General features: G+C 41.2%; 1 protein-coding gene across 7 annotated transcripts in view; it reads left to right on the forward strand.

The window, feature by feature from the left end:
• SETDB1 (SET domain bifurcated histone lysine methyltransferase 1) overlaps nucleotides 1-12,747 on the forward strand; it is a 46,238-nt gene that overhangs the window by 27,958 nt on the left and 5,533 nt on the right. For 4 of the 7 annotated variants that reach the window (XM_049880386.1, XM_049880384.1, XM_049880388.1 and 1 more), the window contains exons 11-14: nucleotides 640-796; nucleotides 882-1,037; nucleotides 1,658-2,290; nucleotides 2,754-2,870. In XM_049880386.1, coding sequence (XP_049736343.1) covers nucleotides 640-796; nucleotides 882-1,037; nucleotides 1,658-2,290; nucleotides 2,754-2,870 — 1,063 coding nt within the window. Of the gene's footprint in view, nucleotides 1-639; nucleotides 797-881; nucleotides 1,038-1,657; nucleotides 2,291-2,753; nucleotides 2,871-12,747 lie in introns of those variants that run through there. The other 3 variants (XM_049880387.1, XM_049880389.1, XM_049880390.1) reach the window with 3 other exon arrangements.

Consider the following 12,747-nt stretch of genomic DNA (forward strand, 5'->3'; position numbering starts at 1 on the left):
GGCCAAACAAGCAAAGGCGATTCTATCCAGGGGCTGTCCTTTGTTTAGCAGGATGACACTACTGATTCACTGGAAACAGGACGTGTGCTCTGAGTTGTTCCCAGTAGTGGCGATGGATTTGTGGTGCTGCCTCCACATGCTATGGCTCTCATTCTTTCTAAACAACCCTGTAAAAATCTGAAACAACTGGCGTAGGTTAGGGATTACCACTATTGTCCACATGCAGAATATCTGCTTTGTGCACTATCTGTGGTCAGTCATTTAAGCTCAGACTGTTTTTCTTTTCTGTTCCTGGCATATATTAGTTTTTTTTTTTTTCCTGCCAACATTAGTTGATCATAGAATGCTTTTTGGAAATACCATATTCACCGAAGTAAGACATAGTTACTGAGAAATACCTTCTGAGGCAGGAGGATAAAAGTCTCATTTTTTAAGTCAAAGTCCAGTATAAATGTTTGGTATTATATATGTCAGCATTCTCGTCATTGGTATAAGTAATGGGAACTGATGGTCTTAGCATTTATTCAAAATGTTTCCATTGCTGCCTTTTTATATCACATAAATTGAGAAGCAGGTATGTGAGGAATGCAAGTTACACAGCTCTCGTGTTCTCACTAGTCCAGTTTCCTTTTTCTGTAGGTGCTGTAAGGAGCAAAGGCCCTGTGGTCCAGTACACCCAGGATCTAACCAGTACTGGAACCCAGTTCAAGCCAGTGGAGCCCCCACAGCCTACAGCTCTGCCCGCCCTACCTGTCCCGCCTGCCCCACCTCTGTCCCCACAGGCAACTGACATTGAGTGAGCGCTATTCCTTCTTTTTCTCCAATTTCTTTTATATCATATTTTCTGCATCATTTACTGTATGATCTCTTCTCTGTCCTAGAAGCTTGGAAAGCCAGCTTGCCCAGTCACGAAAGCAGGTAGCCAAAAAGAGCACGTCCTTCCGGCCAGGATCTGTGGGCTCTGGTCATTCCTCCCCTACGTCCCCCACTCTCGGTGAAAGTACCCCTGGGAAACCTGGGCTCAATCAGACATACAGGTGAGAAAATCTTAGGCTCTTTTTGAGTGGGTTGGCAGTGTGGCTTGAGAGACCACTGTATAAGGAAGGTCCTTGGTTCCAAGGGATTTAGTGAAGATTATGACAGTGAGGAGTTTGAACTGGAAAAGGAAGCTTTAACTTTAGCAGTTTCTGAGAAACAAAACCAGAATGACTGAATTAGAAACTGGGAGCCTGGAAGTACAGCATCACTAGAAAGCCGTTCGTAAAATTTCTTGTTGAACATGCTGCCATCCTTGGTACGGTAGAAAGGAAACAGCACAGCCTCTTTCCTTGAATCCTGGGAGTTAGTGAGGACATTTATAGGACACAGAGCAGGAAAAAAACATTGGTAGAAGACCAGACTCTACTTCCATAATCCACAGGCAAATATTAGGAAAAGATAACACTATATTGAAATAGACATATTATCAGTGAAGAGCAACCAGGGAGTTTCATTGTCCAGGGTGGGTAAGCAAAGAATGATCTGACTTTCTTGTGTCATCTTTAGCTTGAAGGCCACAGCTATTTGAAACATGAGAAAAATGCCTTAGCCAGGAGGTAATTATACAGTGGAGAGGTCCTGTTGCCTTCTTGTCTGATCTCCTGCATCTCATTTGCAGATCACCTTTAGGCTCAACAACTGCTGCCCCAACACCCCCAACACCCCCAGCCCCGCCGGCCCCTCCAGCTTTCCATGGCATGCTGGAGAGGGCCCCGATAGAGCCCTCCTACCGCGCCCCCATGGAGAAGCTATTCTACTTACCTCATGTCTGCAGCTATACTTGTCTGTCTCGAGTCAGACCTATGAGGAGTGAGCAGTACCGGGGCAAGAACCCCCTGCTAGTCCCACTACTGTATGACTTCCGGCGGATGACAGCCCGGCGCCGGGTGAACCGCAAGATGGGCTTTCATGTTATCTACAAGACACCCTGTGGCCTCTGCCTTCGGACAATGCAAGAGATTGAACGCTACCTTTTTGAGACTGGCTGTGACTTCCTTTTCCTGGAGATGTTCTGTTTGGATCCCTATGTCCTTGTGGATCGGAAGTTTCAGCCCTATAAGCCTTTTTACTATATTTTGGACATCACTTATGGGAAGGAAGATGTTCCTCTGTCCTGTGTCAATGAGATCGACACAACCCCCCCACCCCAGGTGGCCTACAGCAAGGAACGTATCCCGGGCAAGGGTGTGTTCATTAACACAGGCCCTGAATTTCTGGTTGGCTGTGACTGCAAGGATGGGTGCCGGGACAAGTGAGTTGGTGGGGGAAGTGTTGTCCTTGCCTCCACATTCCTCGTGGTTACCTGTCTCTCCACCCCTTCCTTTGTCTTATGCCTGTACTGCTTCTCCGTTTCCCCTGTCTACTTTTAGTTCCCTCCTCAGCTGGAGCCCGTGCTGCAAGGACTCCATGAAGTCTGTAAGGCACAGAGGCTGGGGTCTGACTTGGCCCCTCTGAGTAACCCCGGGTACATGCATCTTCTGCTTGTGTCTTTCTCAGGTTCTCCCCTGCCTTTTCCTTTGCTTGCCTCCATCATGTTCTCAGTCACCACTTTGTTTCATTTTCTGTCTCTCTTACCTGATTCTCATTATACTATTCTTGTCTTTCCCTTTCTGATTTACATGAGAAAAAAAAAAAATCCCATTATTCTATCCTCATTCTTGTCCCTGAAGGAGAGTATCACAGCCCTAGCTGTTGTATCCTTCTGTCCTATACAGGTCCAAATGTGCCTGCCATCAGCTAACTATCCAGGCTACGGCCTGCACCCCAGGGGGCCAAATCAACCCTAACTCTGGCTACCAGTACAAGAGACTAGAAGAGTGTCTGCCCACAGGGTAAGTGGTCAAGGAAAAGAGGCACGCCTCAGAGACTGAGGGGCATGTTCTTGTTTTTCTGTGCTTGTAGGAACCACAAATAGAATACTGAAAAAGGTACTTTATTAATTAAATTTTATTTCCTGATATTCCAACATGTGTATCTTCCGTGGGCTTTTCTTGAAATGAAGACACAGAATGATTGAATAGTCTCTAGCAATTTTTTGTTGTGGTAAAAGATGATCTTAACTTCATAGCTGCATGGATGTCTGAACAGGTTGGAGTTTACTCAGGTAAATAAAATCTTTGGAAATGAATTTTGTGAGAAATTTCTGAGAAGGACAGAAAAACAGATAGAAAACATGATTTTTGTTTACGGAGTTTCCCATGTAGTTGGAAACAAAACCACGTGTCGCCTAAAACAACTAATATAAGTTAACATAGTGCAGGTAGAGCGACGCTCTAAAAGGATGCAAAACTGAAGGGATCACGACAGGGTTGAAGAAAATCTTCCTAGAAGAGAAGGGATTTTAAGAGGGTTTGGAAAGGTGATCAGAGATGCGTATTGGACATAAGGTCATTCCAGATTAGGAGCAGAGTAAGAAAGATGTATGGCACCCAAGTCTTTGAAATTAAGAGTTTATCAAGAAGGGAAAACCTGATATAATTATCTATCATTTCACTTAAAACAGATACCTTTTATATGCCAGGCATTAGAATGTGAGTTCTGTGAGGGGCAGAGCAGTGCCAAGAACAGGAACTGGTACATGGTAAGTGCCCAGATGTTCATTAAGTGAAGGAATAGGCTTTGTGCCAGGCATGAGAATATAAGCACGAATGAACATAATCCCTGCCTTCAAGGATCTTGTGGTCTGAGAAGAGAGAGTTATATAAACATAAAATATGTGATACAGGTAATGATAGAAATACGTACAAGATTCAGAAGCAGTTTGAAGGAGGGTGTGACCTAACTTTGTTAATAACTGAAGACCAGCAATGCCACACTTGGTAAGACATTTTTTAAGTATTTTGCTTTTCACTCAGCACTATGAGGGATATAGAAAAGGCATATTCTCAGGGGGGTTTACATATTGGCTCCATTTATACATATACACATATTGTATATGAAAATCACTGCCCTGCAGGGGAGATACAGAAGAACTGTAACTAAATAAATCGGAGAGGAGCACGTTCGTCTTTTTTTTTCCCCTACTGCTTACTGTTTTTGTTTTGTTTTTTATTGTGGTAAAATACATATAACAATAAATTTGTCATTTTAGCCATTTTTAAGTGTATGATTCAGTGGCATTCATTATATTCACCATGTTGTGCAACCATCGCTGCTATCCATTTCCAGATATTTTCATCACCCCAAACAGAAAGTCTACCCATTAAGCAATAAAATCCCCATTCCCTCTTTTCCCCAACCCCTGGTAACCACTAATAAACTTCTTTCTGTATGCATTTGCCTATTCCACATATTTCATATAACTAGCATCATACAACATGAGTCACTGAGTGCAACCGTTAAGCGCTGGGCTACTAGCCAAAAGGTTGGTGGTTCACACCCACCCAGAGACATCTCAGAACACAGACCTGGTGATCTGCCTCTGAAAAGTGACAGCTTTGAAAACCCCGTGCAGCAGTTCTACTCTGCACGCATGGGGTCGCCATGAATTGAAATTGACGTGACCTCAACTAACGACAGTGGCATTGTACGACGTTTGTCTTTTTATGTCTAAATTACTTTACTTCGTATGTTTTTAGGTTGCAATCTATGTCATAGCTTGTATTAGAACGTCATTTCTCTTTTTGGCTGCATAATATTCATTGTATGTATATAACCCATTGCCATCAGGAGGATTCTGGCTAATTTTGACTCCATGTGTTTCAGAGTGGAGCTGAGCTCCATAGGGTTTTCAGTGGCTATAATCTTACGAAAGTAGATTGCCAGCCAGGCCTTTTTTCAGCACTACTGCTGGATGGATTGAAACCATCAACCTTTTGGTTAGCAACCAAGCATTTTTTTTTCCATTTGTCTGTTAATGGACACTTGGGTTTTTTCCACTTTTTGCTTATTGTGAATAAGTTGCTGTGAACACTGGTGTACAAGTATCTGATTCCCTGCTTTCAAGTCTTTTGGGTATCTACCTAGAAGTGGAATTGCTGCATCATGCAGTAATTCTATATTTAACTAGTCGAGGAATCGCCAAACTGTTTCATGTCATTATTTTTGATGAATTCTGCTAACAGTGACAGGGACCTCTGGTTTAATGGGAAAAGACATTAGACGAGAAGAGACTTTGGTTTTAGTGCCAGTTACTAACTGGCTTTCTGGCCATAGGCAAACCTCGTTTAATTGCATTTCCTCATCTGAAGGTTGGAGTAATTTCTTCTGTGGGTAGGATTTACTACTGCATAGCCTGACAAATAGAAACTTAAAATTGTAGAAACTTAGTAAACATCTATTACATAAGGTCATTCTTCCAGCAAGTACATATATTGTACACCTCCTGTATGCCAAACATTCTAGGTGTAGGGATTCTAGAACAAATAGAATTAGATGAGATCTTTGCCTTGTGGAGTTTTCGTTCTGCTGAGGGGAAGAAGTAGAAGAACAACTATGTGAGACAGTGATGGGTGCTGTGCACAGAATTAAAACTGGGAGATGCTTTTGAATGAGTGGCCAGGGAATTTCTTGGTGAGAAGGAGTTTAAGCCGATACATGAATGATGAGAAGCCATTAAACACTCAGGATCAGCGGGAAGAGCATTCCATGCAAAACTCTGAAGACAGGGATGAGTTTGGCAGATTGAAGGAGGAGGAGAAAGCTGGTTGGCTGGAACATACTGCTCAGTGAGGAGGGGCGAGGTAGGCAAAGACCTGGTTAAATTAGGGCTTTGTAAACCAGAGGGAAAAGTTAGAATCAAATTTAAGGTGCAATAGGAAGCCGTTAAAAAAAAAAGTTGCCATGGAGTCGATTCTGACTCATAGTGACCCAATAGGACAGGGTAGAACTGCCCCATGTGGTTTCCAAGGCTGTAATCTTTATAGAAGCAGACTGCCATGTCTTTTTCCCAGGGAAGTCATTAGAGGATTTTAAGTAGGCAAGTGATGTGATCGGACTTAAGATTACTCTGTCTTCTGTGTGGAAAGTAGTTCTTAAGGCAGCAAAAGTAGAACTAGGAAGAACAATTAGGAGTTAATTACAGGAGTACAGGTGAGAGGTGGTGGTGGCCGGGGCGCCTACTAGAATGGAGGTGGTGGTAAAGGTGAAGAGGATTGATTCGGGATGTATTTGGAGGTAGACTTACAGAATTTGATAGGTTGATGATGGAGTGGGAGGGAAAGAAGAATCAAGTGCAATTCCTAAAAATTTTTTTGGCTTGAGCAACTATGTGGATGATGGTGCTTTTTACTGAGATGGAAGACCACTTGAGAAGGAATAGGTTTGGGTAGAATTCATCTTTTGTCTAGCCATGTTAAGTTTGAGAGGACTGTTGGGCAATCCAATTGGAAATGTCAAAAAGGTGGTGGGATTTCTAGAAGAAGTGTAAGGGCTCGACAAAGATTTAGCAATCATCAGCACAGGAATGGTACTGAATAAGGTCAACTAGAGAGAATATTGGTAACAAAGAAAAGAAAGGAGCCCAGGAGTAAGCCCTGGGCTCTCCAGCATTTAGAGATTGAACAGAGGAGGTGGGACCAGCATTTGAGATTGAGAAGAACTGGCCAGCAAAAGAGGAGAGTGAGAGAGTAGAATATAGCGTGGTCAATTGATTGCTTATAAACATGTGAACTTATTAACCTAGTGCTGGAGATGCATAATTAACAGCAAGAATGGAAGAGAAGAGAAAAGCCATCAGTGAAATAATTTCCCAGAATTGAAGGGTCTGGGTTTCCAAATTCAAAGGGCCAACCTAGTCCCAGCGTAATGAATGAAAATAGATTCCCCAGTAAGATACATGACCATAAAATCTCAGAATACCAAGCCCAAAGAGAAAATCCTAAAAGCTTCTAAAGAAGTGAAATAGACCACATAAAAAGATAAAAGAATCAAAGTGACATCAGACTTCTCAAAACACTGGAAGCTAAAAGGCACTTGAGGAATCTATTCAGGATTCTAAAGGGAAAGTATTTTCAACCTAGAATTCTAAACCCAAGCAAACTGTCAATTAAATGTGAAGGTAGGCTAAAGACATTTGTGGACATGTAGTGCCTCAGAGTTTACCTACACTGATGTTCACTGTTTAGCCAAAGATTAGACATGCCTGTAAAACAAGATTAAAGGGTCGCACCAGGCCAGGGCAAGGACTAGAAGGCATGAGGAGACAGGAAAGCTGGTAATAGAGAACCCAGGGTCAAGAAGGAAGAGTGTTGACATCTTATGGGGTTGGTAACCAAAGTCATAAAACAGTATGTGTACTATTTAATGAGAAGCTACTTTGTTCTGTAAACATTCATCTAAAGTACAAAAAGAAGTACAATAAAAATTAAAAAAAAAAATTTTTACCTCCAGTGTCCAGAGGTTATCCAGAAACTCCTGGAGATGTTTACCAAAATGAGAAAAAAACAGAGAGGAGGAAGACATATGAAACAGTATCCAACTCAAAAAAGGAAGGAAAGAAGCCCTCAGATGATAGTGAGGGGAGCTCCCAGGGCAACAGCTGAGGAGTAGGTGCACAGAGCAAGGCCTTATTGCAGGTCATATGGCTGCAGGAAAGGCTTCTTCAGGAAGACGGGATTGATAGAAAACTTGATGTGTCCTGAGTGTCTTCAGAGGAGATTGAGACTACTGGAAAGATCTGGGGGTGAATTCATGGTAAATACATAGAAAACTAAGCCAAGGAAAAAAACAGGTATTAACTTCGGTTGCATCATTGTATCATTAATGTTTCAATTATAAAAAATCTGAACCATGTAACAACGTTTAGATTGATAATGCTGGGTGGTAGCTACGTGAGTGTTCATTGTACCTTTTTGTCTACATTGGAAATATTTCATAAAAATACTTTTTTTATATCTACCATCACTCCCCTGCTTAAGATTTCTTTAATAGTTTCCCCCTGCACTTTGGATTTTATTCTGACTCAACCTTGGTTACAAGGCACTGTATTATCTGTCCTCTTCTTCAGTGGCGACACTGGGGTTGGTGTGTCACCCATTGCGGTGAACTCGTGATGTCAAAACCCACCCCATGTTAATTACCACAATATTGTAGCTAAAACACCAGAAACATTGGCAACAACAAAAACAATAAGGCATGCTTGGAGCTTCTGCAGACAAAACTACCAGATTCCAGTCATCGTTGTAATTGAGTAATAATGACAGCTTTGATGGGAGTGCATTAGAAGGTTCAAAGAGTAAATTAACAGAGTTTTAACTTTGTTGGTGTATTGATACATGTAAGCTGACCTTATGAAAAAAAAGAAAAACTTTGTTATAATAACTACAGGGATATTTTTATTAAAAATAGCAAATTTCTGCTGAAACACTGTACAGAAATTTTACAGGCATTTATTTTAGTGTCACTCCCTCTGACAGTGTCATCTGGTACAGTCAGCATTCCCCAGTGACACCACTGCTTATTTCTTTCCCTCCAAAACTGCGCCAACCACACTGATACTCTTCAGTTCCTGGATCCAGCTATTTCCCAGTCCTTTGTACATGCTGTACCTTCTTCTTGGCATCTTTCCGCTGCTTGTGTGGCTGTTTTCTTCTTTATCCTTAAGTCCTCAGCTTTAATCTAACTTCAAAGAGACCTTCCCTGGTCCCTCTGAAACTAGGTCCTTCTCACTTCCTTAATTCTCTCCTGGACTGCAATGCTTGTATCCTTCATAGCATTTATGACAGTTTACATTTATTTTATTTGTTGACATGAGGATTGGTACTTTGCCTTCATGTTTATATTGCTCACCATTGTATCACCAGCAGCTGTTTGCCTGACACATTGTAACCATTCAAACATTTTGCTGAATGAATGAATGATACTTAGTATAGCTACTTGAAGGTTTCATGTGGTGGTGATTAGACCTGAGTTCAAATTCTGGCCCTGCCGGTTCCAAGCTGATCCTGTTCTATCAGCTGTAAGCAGGATATTAATACCCACAACTCCTCTCCCTACTCCTGTACCGTGGGACTCTTAGGGACCTCACAAAATTGTTTCTTTTACTTCATCATTTCTTCCTTGCATTTTAGTTACTGTGCATTTAAGAGCAAGTTTCGGAATCCCTTTGACATCCATTCATTCCTGTCTTTTTAGTGACCTTTAACTTTCCTCATGTTTGATGTCTTCCCACAAACCTTCAGGTCTTTAGTCATTAGCATTCAGTGCGTCACATCTACCTTGAGGTGGTCTCTCAGTTCAGATGAGATATATCCAATGTTGTACTTTGGTTCTTGTAGATTTGCTTTGATTTTCTTCTGCTTCAACTTGAACTTCCACATAAGCAATTGATGGCCTGTTCCCACAGTTGGCCCCTGGCTTTGTCTTGACTGATGATATTGAGCTTCCACAGATGTAGTTGGTTTGATTCTTGTGTAATCTGTCTGGTGAGATCCATGTGTAGTCATCGATTGTGTTATTGAATAAAAGTATTTCCGATGACTAAGCTGTTGGTCTTGCAGAATTCCATCATGCTATCTTCATTGTCATTTTTATCACCAAGGCAATATTTTCCAACTGCTGATTGTTGTTTCCAGCTTTCACATTTCAATCACCAGTAATTATAAATGCACCTTGATTGCATGTCTGATCAATCTTAGACTACAGCAGGTCATAAAAATCTTTAATAACTTCATCTTTGGCCTTAGTGGTTGGTGTGTAAATTTGACTAATAGTCATATTAACTCTTCTTCTTTGTAGGCTTATGGATATTAACCTATCACCGACAGCATTGTACTTCAGGATAGATCTTGAAGTGTTCTTTTTAGCAATGAATATAATACCATTTCTCTTCAATCTGTTGTTCCAGGCATAATAGACCATATGATTGCCTGATTCAGAATGGTCAGTACTATCCATTTCAGCTGACTAACACCTAAGGTATCGATCTCCAAGGATTCCATTTCACTTTTGATGATTTCCAATTCTCATTCATGCGTTTCAGCATTCTAATTACTAATGTATGTTTGCAGCTGTTCTCATTTTGAGTCATGCAAAATGAGTTGTGAGTAAAAGAACTGAACAGAAGATTTCAAAAGGTGGCTCAAGAAGACAAAGTAAAATATTATAATGAAATGTGCAAAGACCTGGAGTTAAAAAAACTGAAAGGGAAGAACACAATCAGCATTTCTCAAACTGAAAGAACTGAAAATTCAAGCCCTGAGTTGCATTACTGAAGGGTTCTATGGGCAAAAAAATGAATGATGCAGGAAGCATCAAAAGAAGATGGAACCCCTGAGGGAGCAGGAGAGCAGTGGGATGCAGACTTCAAATTCTGGTAAAAAGACCAGACTTAATGGTGTGACTGAGACTAGAAGGACCCCGGAGGTCATGGTCCCCAGACCTTCTGTTAACCCAAGACAGGAACTATTCCCAAAACCAACTCTTCAGATAGGGATTGGACTGGACTGTGGGGTAGAAAATGATAACTGGTGAAGAGTGAGCTTCTTGGATCAAGTAGACACAGACTATGTGGGCAGCTCCTGTCTGGAGGGGAGATGAGAGGGCAGAGGGGGTCATAAGCTGGCTGAATGGACACAAAAATAGAGTGGAGGGGAGGAGTGCTGTCTCATTAGAGGGAAAGCAACTAGGAGTATATAGCAAGGTGTATATTAATTTTTATATGAGAGACTGCCTTGATTTATAAACTTTCACTTAAAGCACCATAAAAATTAAAAAAAAAAAGAAGATGGAAGGCCAGCACGACTAGACAGTGCCCGGCTATCACCACCGACTGCTCTGACAGCGATCACAATGAGGGTTCCAGACAGAGCTGGAAAAAATGTAGAACAAAATTCTAACTCACAAAAAAAAAAAGACCAGACTTACTGGGCTGACAGAGACTGGAGAAACTCTGAGAATATGGCCCCTGGACACCCTTTTAACTTAGTATTGAAGTCACTCCTGAGTTTTACCCATGGGCCAAAGAGTAGACAGACCCATAAAGTAAAATGACACTAAATGGGCACACCAGCTCAGGGGCAAGGACGAGAAGGCAGGAGGGGACAGGAAAGCTGGTAACGGGGAACCAGAGGTCAAGAAGGAGAGTGTTTACATGTCGTGAGGTTGGCAATCAGTGTCACAAAACAGTATGTGTATTGATCGTTTAATAAGAAAATAATTTGTAAATCTTCATTTAAAGTACAGGAAAAAAAAAAAAGATGGGAATACACAGAGTCACTATACCAAAAAGCATGAGTGAACGTTTGACATTTCAGGAGTTAGCATATGATCACGAACTGCTGGTACTGAAGGAAGAAGTTCAAGCTGCACTGAAGGCATCGATGTAAACAAGGCTTCAGGATTAACAGTTGAGATGCCTCAACAAATGGATGCCACACTGGAAGCATGCACTCGTCTGTGTCAAGAAATGTGGAAGACAGCTACTTGGCTAATCAACTAGAAAAGCTGTATTCGTAACATTCCAAAGAAAAGCAATCAACGGGAATGCAGAAATTGTCGAACAATTTCATTAATATCACATATGCTAACAAAATTTTGCTGCAGATAATTAAGACAACAACTATACCTGTGCATCGACAGCCAGACGTTCAAGCCAGATTGAGAAGAGGCCCTGGAATGAGGGATATACTGTTAATAGATACATCCTGGCTGAAAGCAGAGGATACCAGAAAGATGTTTACCTGTATTTTATTGACTGTGTGACGGTATTTGATTGGGTGGATCATAACAGATTATGGTTAACATTACAAAGAATGGGAATCCCAGAACGTTGTAATCATATGGAACTCCTACATGGATCAGTAGGCAGTCATTGGAACAGAACAAGGGGATACTATATGGTTCAAATTGGAAAAGTTGTGTGGCAGGATTGTATCCTTTCAGCATTCCTATTCAGATAATCCAAGAAGCTGGACTTCAGGAGGAAAAACATGACATCAGGATTGGAGAAAGACTCATTAACAACCTGATTATGCCTGACCGTGAAGAAAATGCAAATCTTTACAACTAGACCAATAATAACATCATGATAAACAGGGAAGAAATTGAAGTCAGGGGTTTCATTCTGCTTGGATCAACATCAATGTCCATGAAAGCAGCAAAATCAAATGACATACCGCATTGGGCAAATCTACTGCAAACGACCTCTTTAAGGTTTTAAAAAGCTGTAGTATTTTCAGTTTCCTCACTTGAATGCAAAAGCTAGACAGTGAAAAAGGAAGACAGGTGATGCATTGAAACTGTGGTGTTGGTGAAGAATATTGACTGTAATATGGACTGCCAGAAGAACGAAGAAATCGGTCTTAGAAGAAATAGAGTCAGAATATTCCTTAGAAGTGAGGATGGTGAGACTTTGACTTGCATGTCATCGGGAAAGACCAATAGCTAGACAAGGACATCATGTTTGGTAGAGTATCAGGGAAAATGAGGGAAACTCTAAATTAGATGGATTGACACAGTAGCTACAACTGTGGACTCAAACTTACGACAATCGTGATGAAGATGGCACAGGGCCAGACAACGTTTCTTCTGTTACATGTAAGGTCCCCCTGAGTTGGATCTGACTTACAGCAGCTAACAACATCAACAAAATTGTTTCTCAGTCTAATGCTGATTACATGGTGTGTTCAGTTTGTGAAAATTCATTGAACTGTAGATTTATTTATATGTGTAGTTTATATTTAGTAATTTCTTAAGTTTAAAAAAAAAAAACCAACGCTTATAGGGCTGTTCTGAGACTAGAGTAAGAGAAGGTATGTAAAGCATTTGTAT

The sequence above is a fragment of the Elephas maximus genome, chromosome 3 (genome assembly GCF_024166365.1).
Source record: "Elephas maximus indicus isolate mEleMax1 chromosome 3, mEleMax1 primary haplotype, whole genome shotgun sequence".
Lineage (NCBI taxonomy): Eukaryota > Metazoa > Chordata > Mammalia > Proboscidea > Elephantidae > Elephas > Elephas maximus.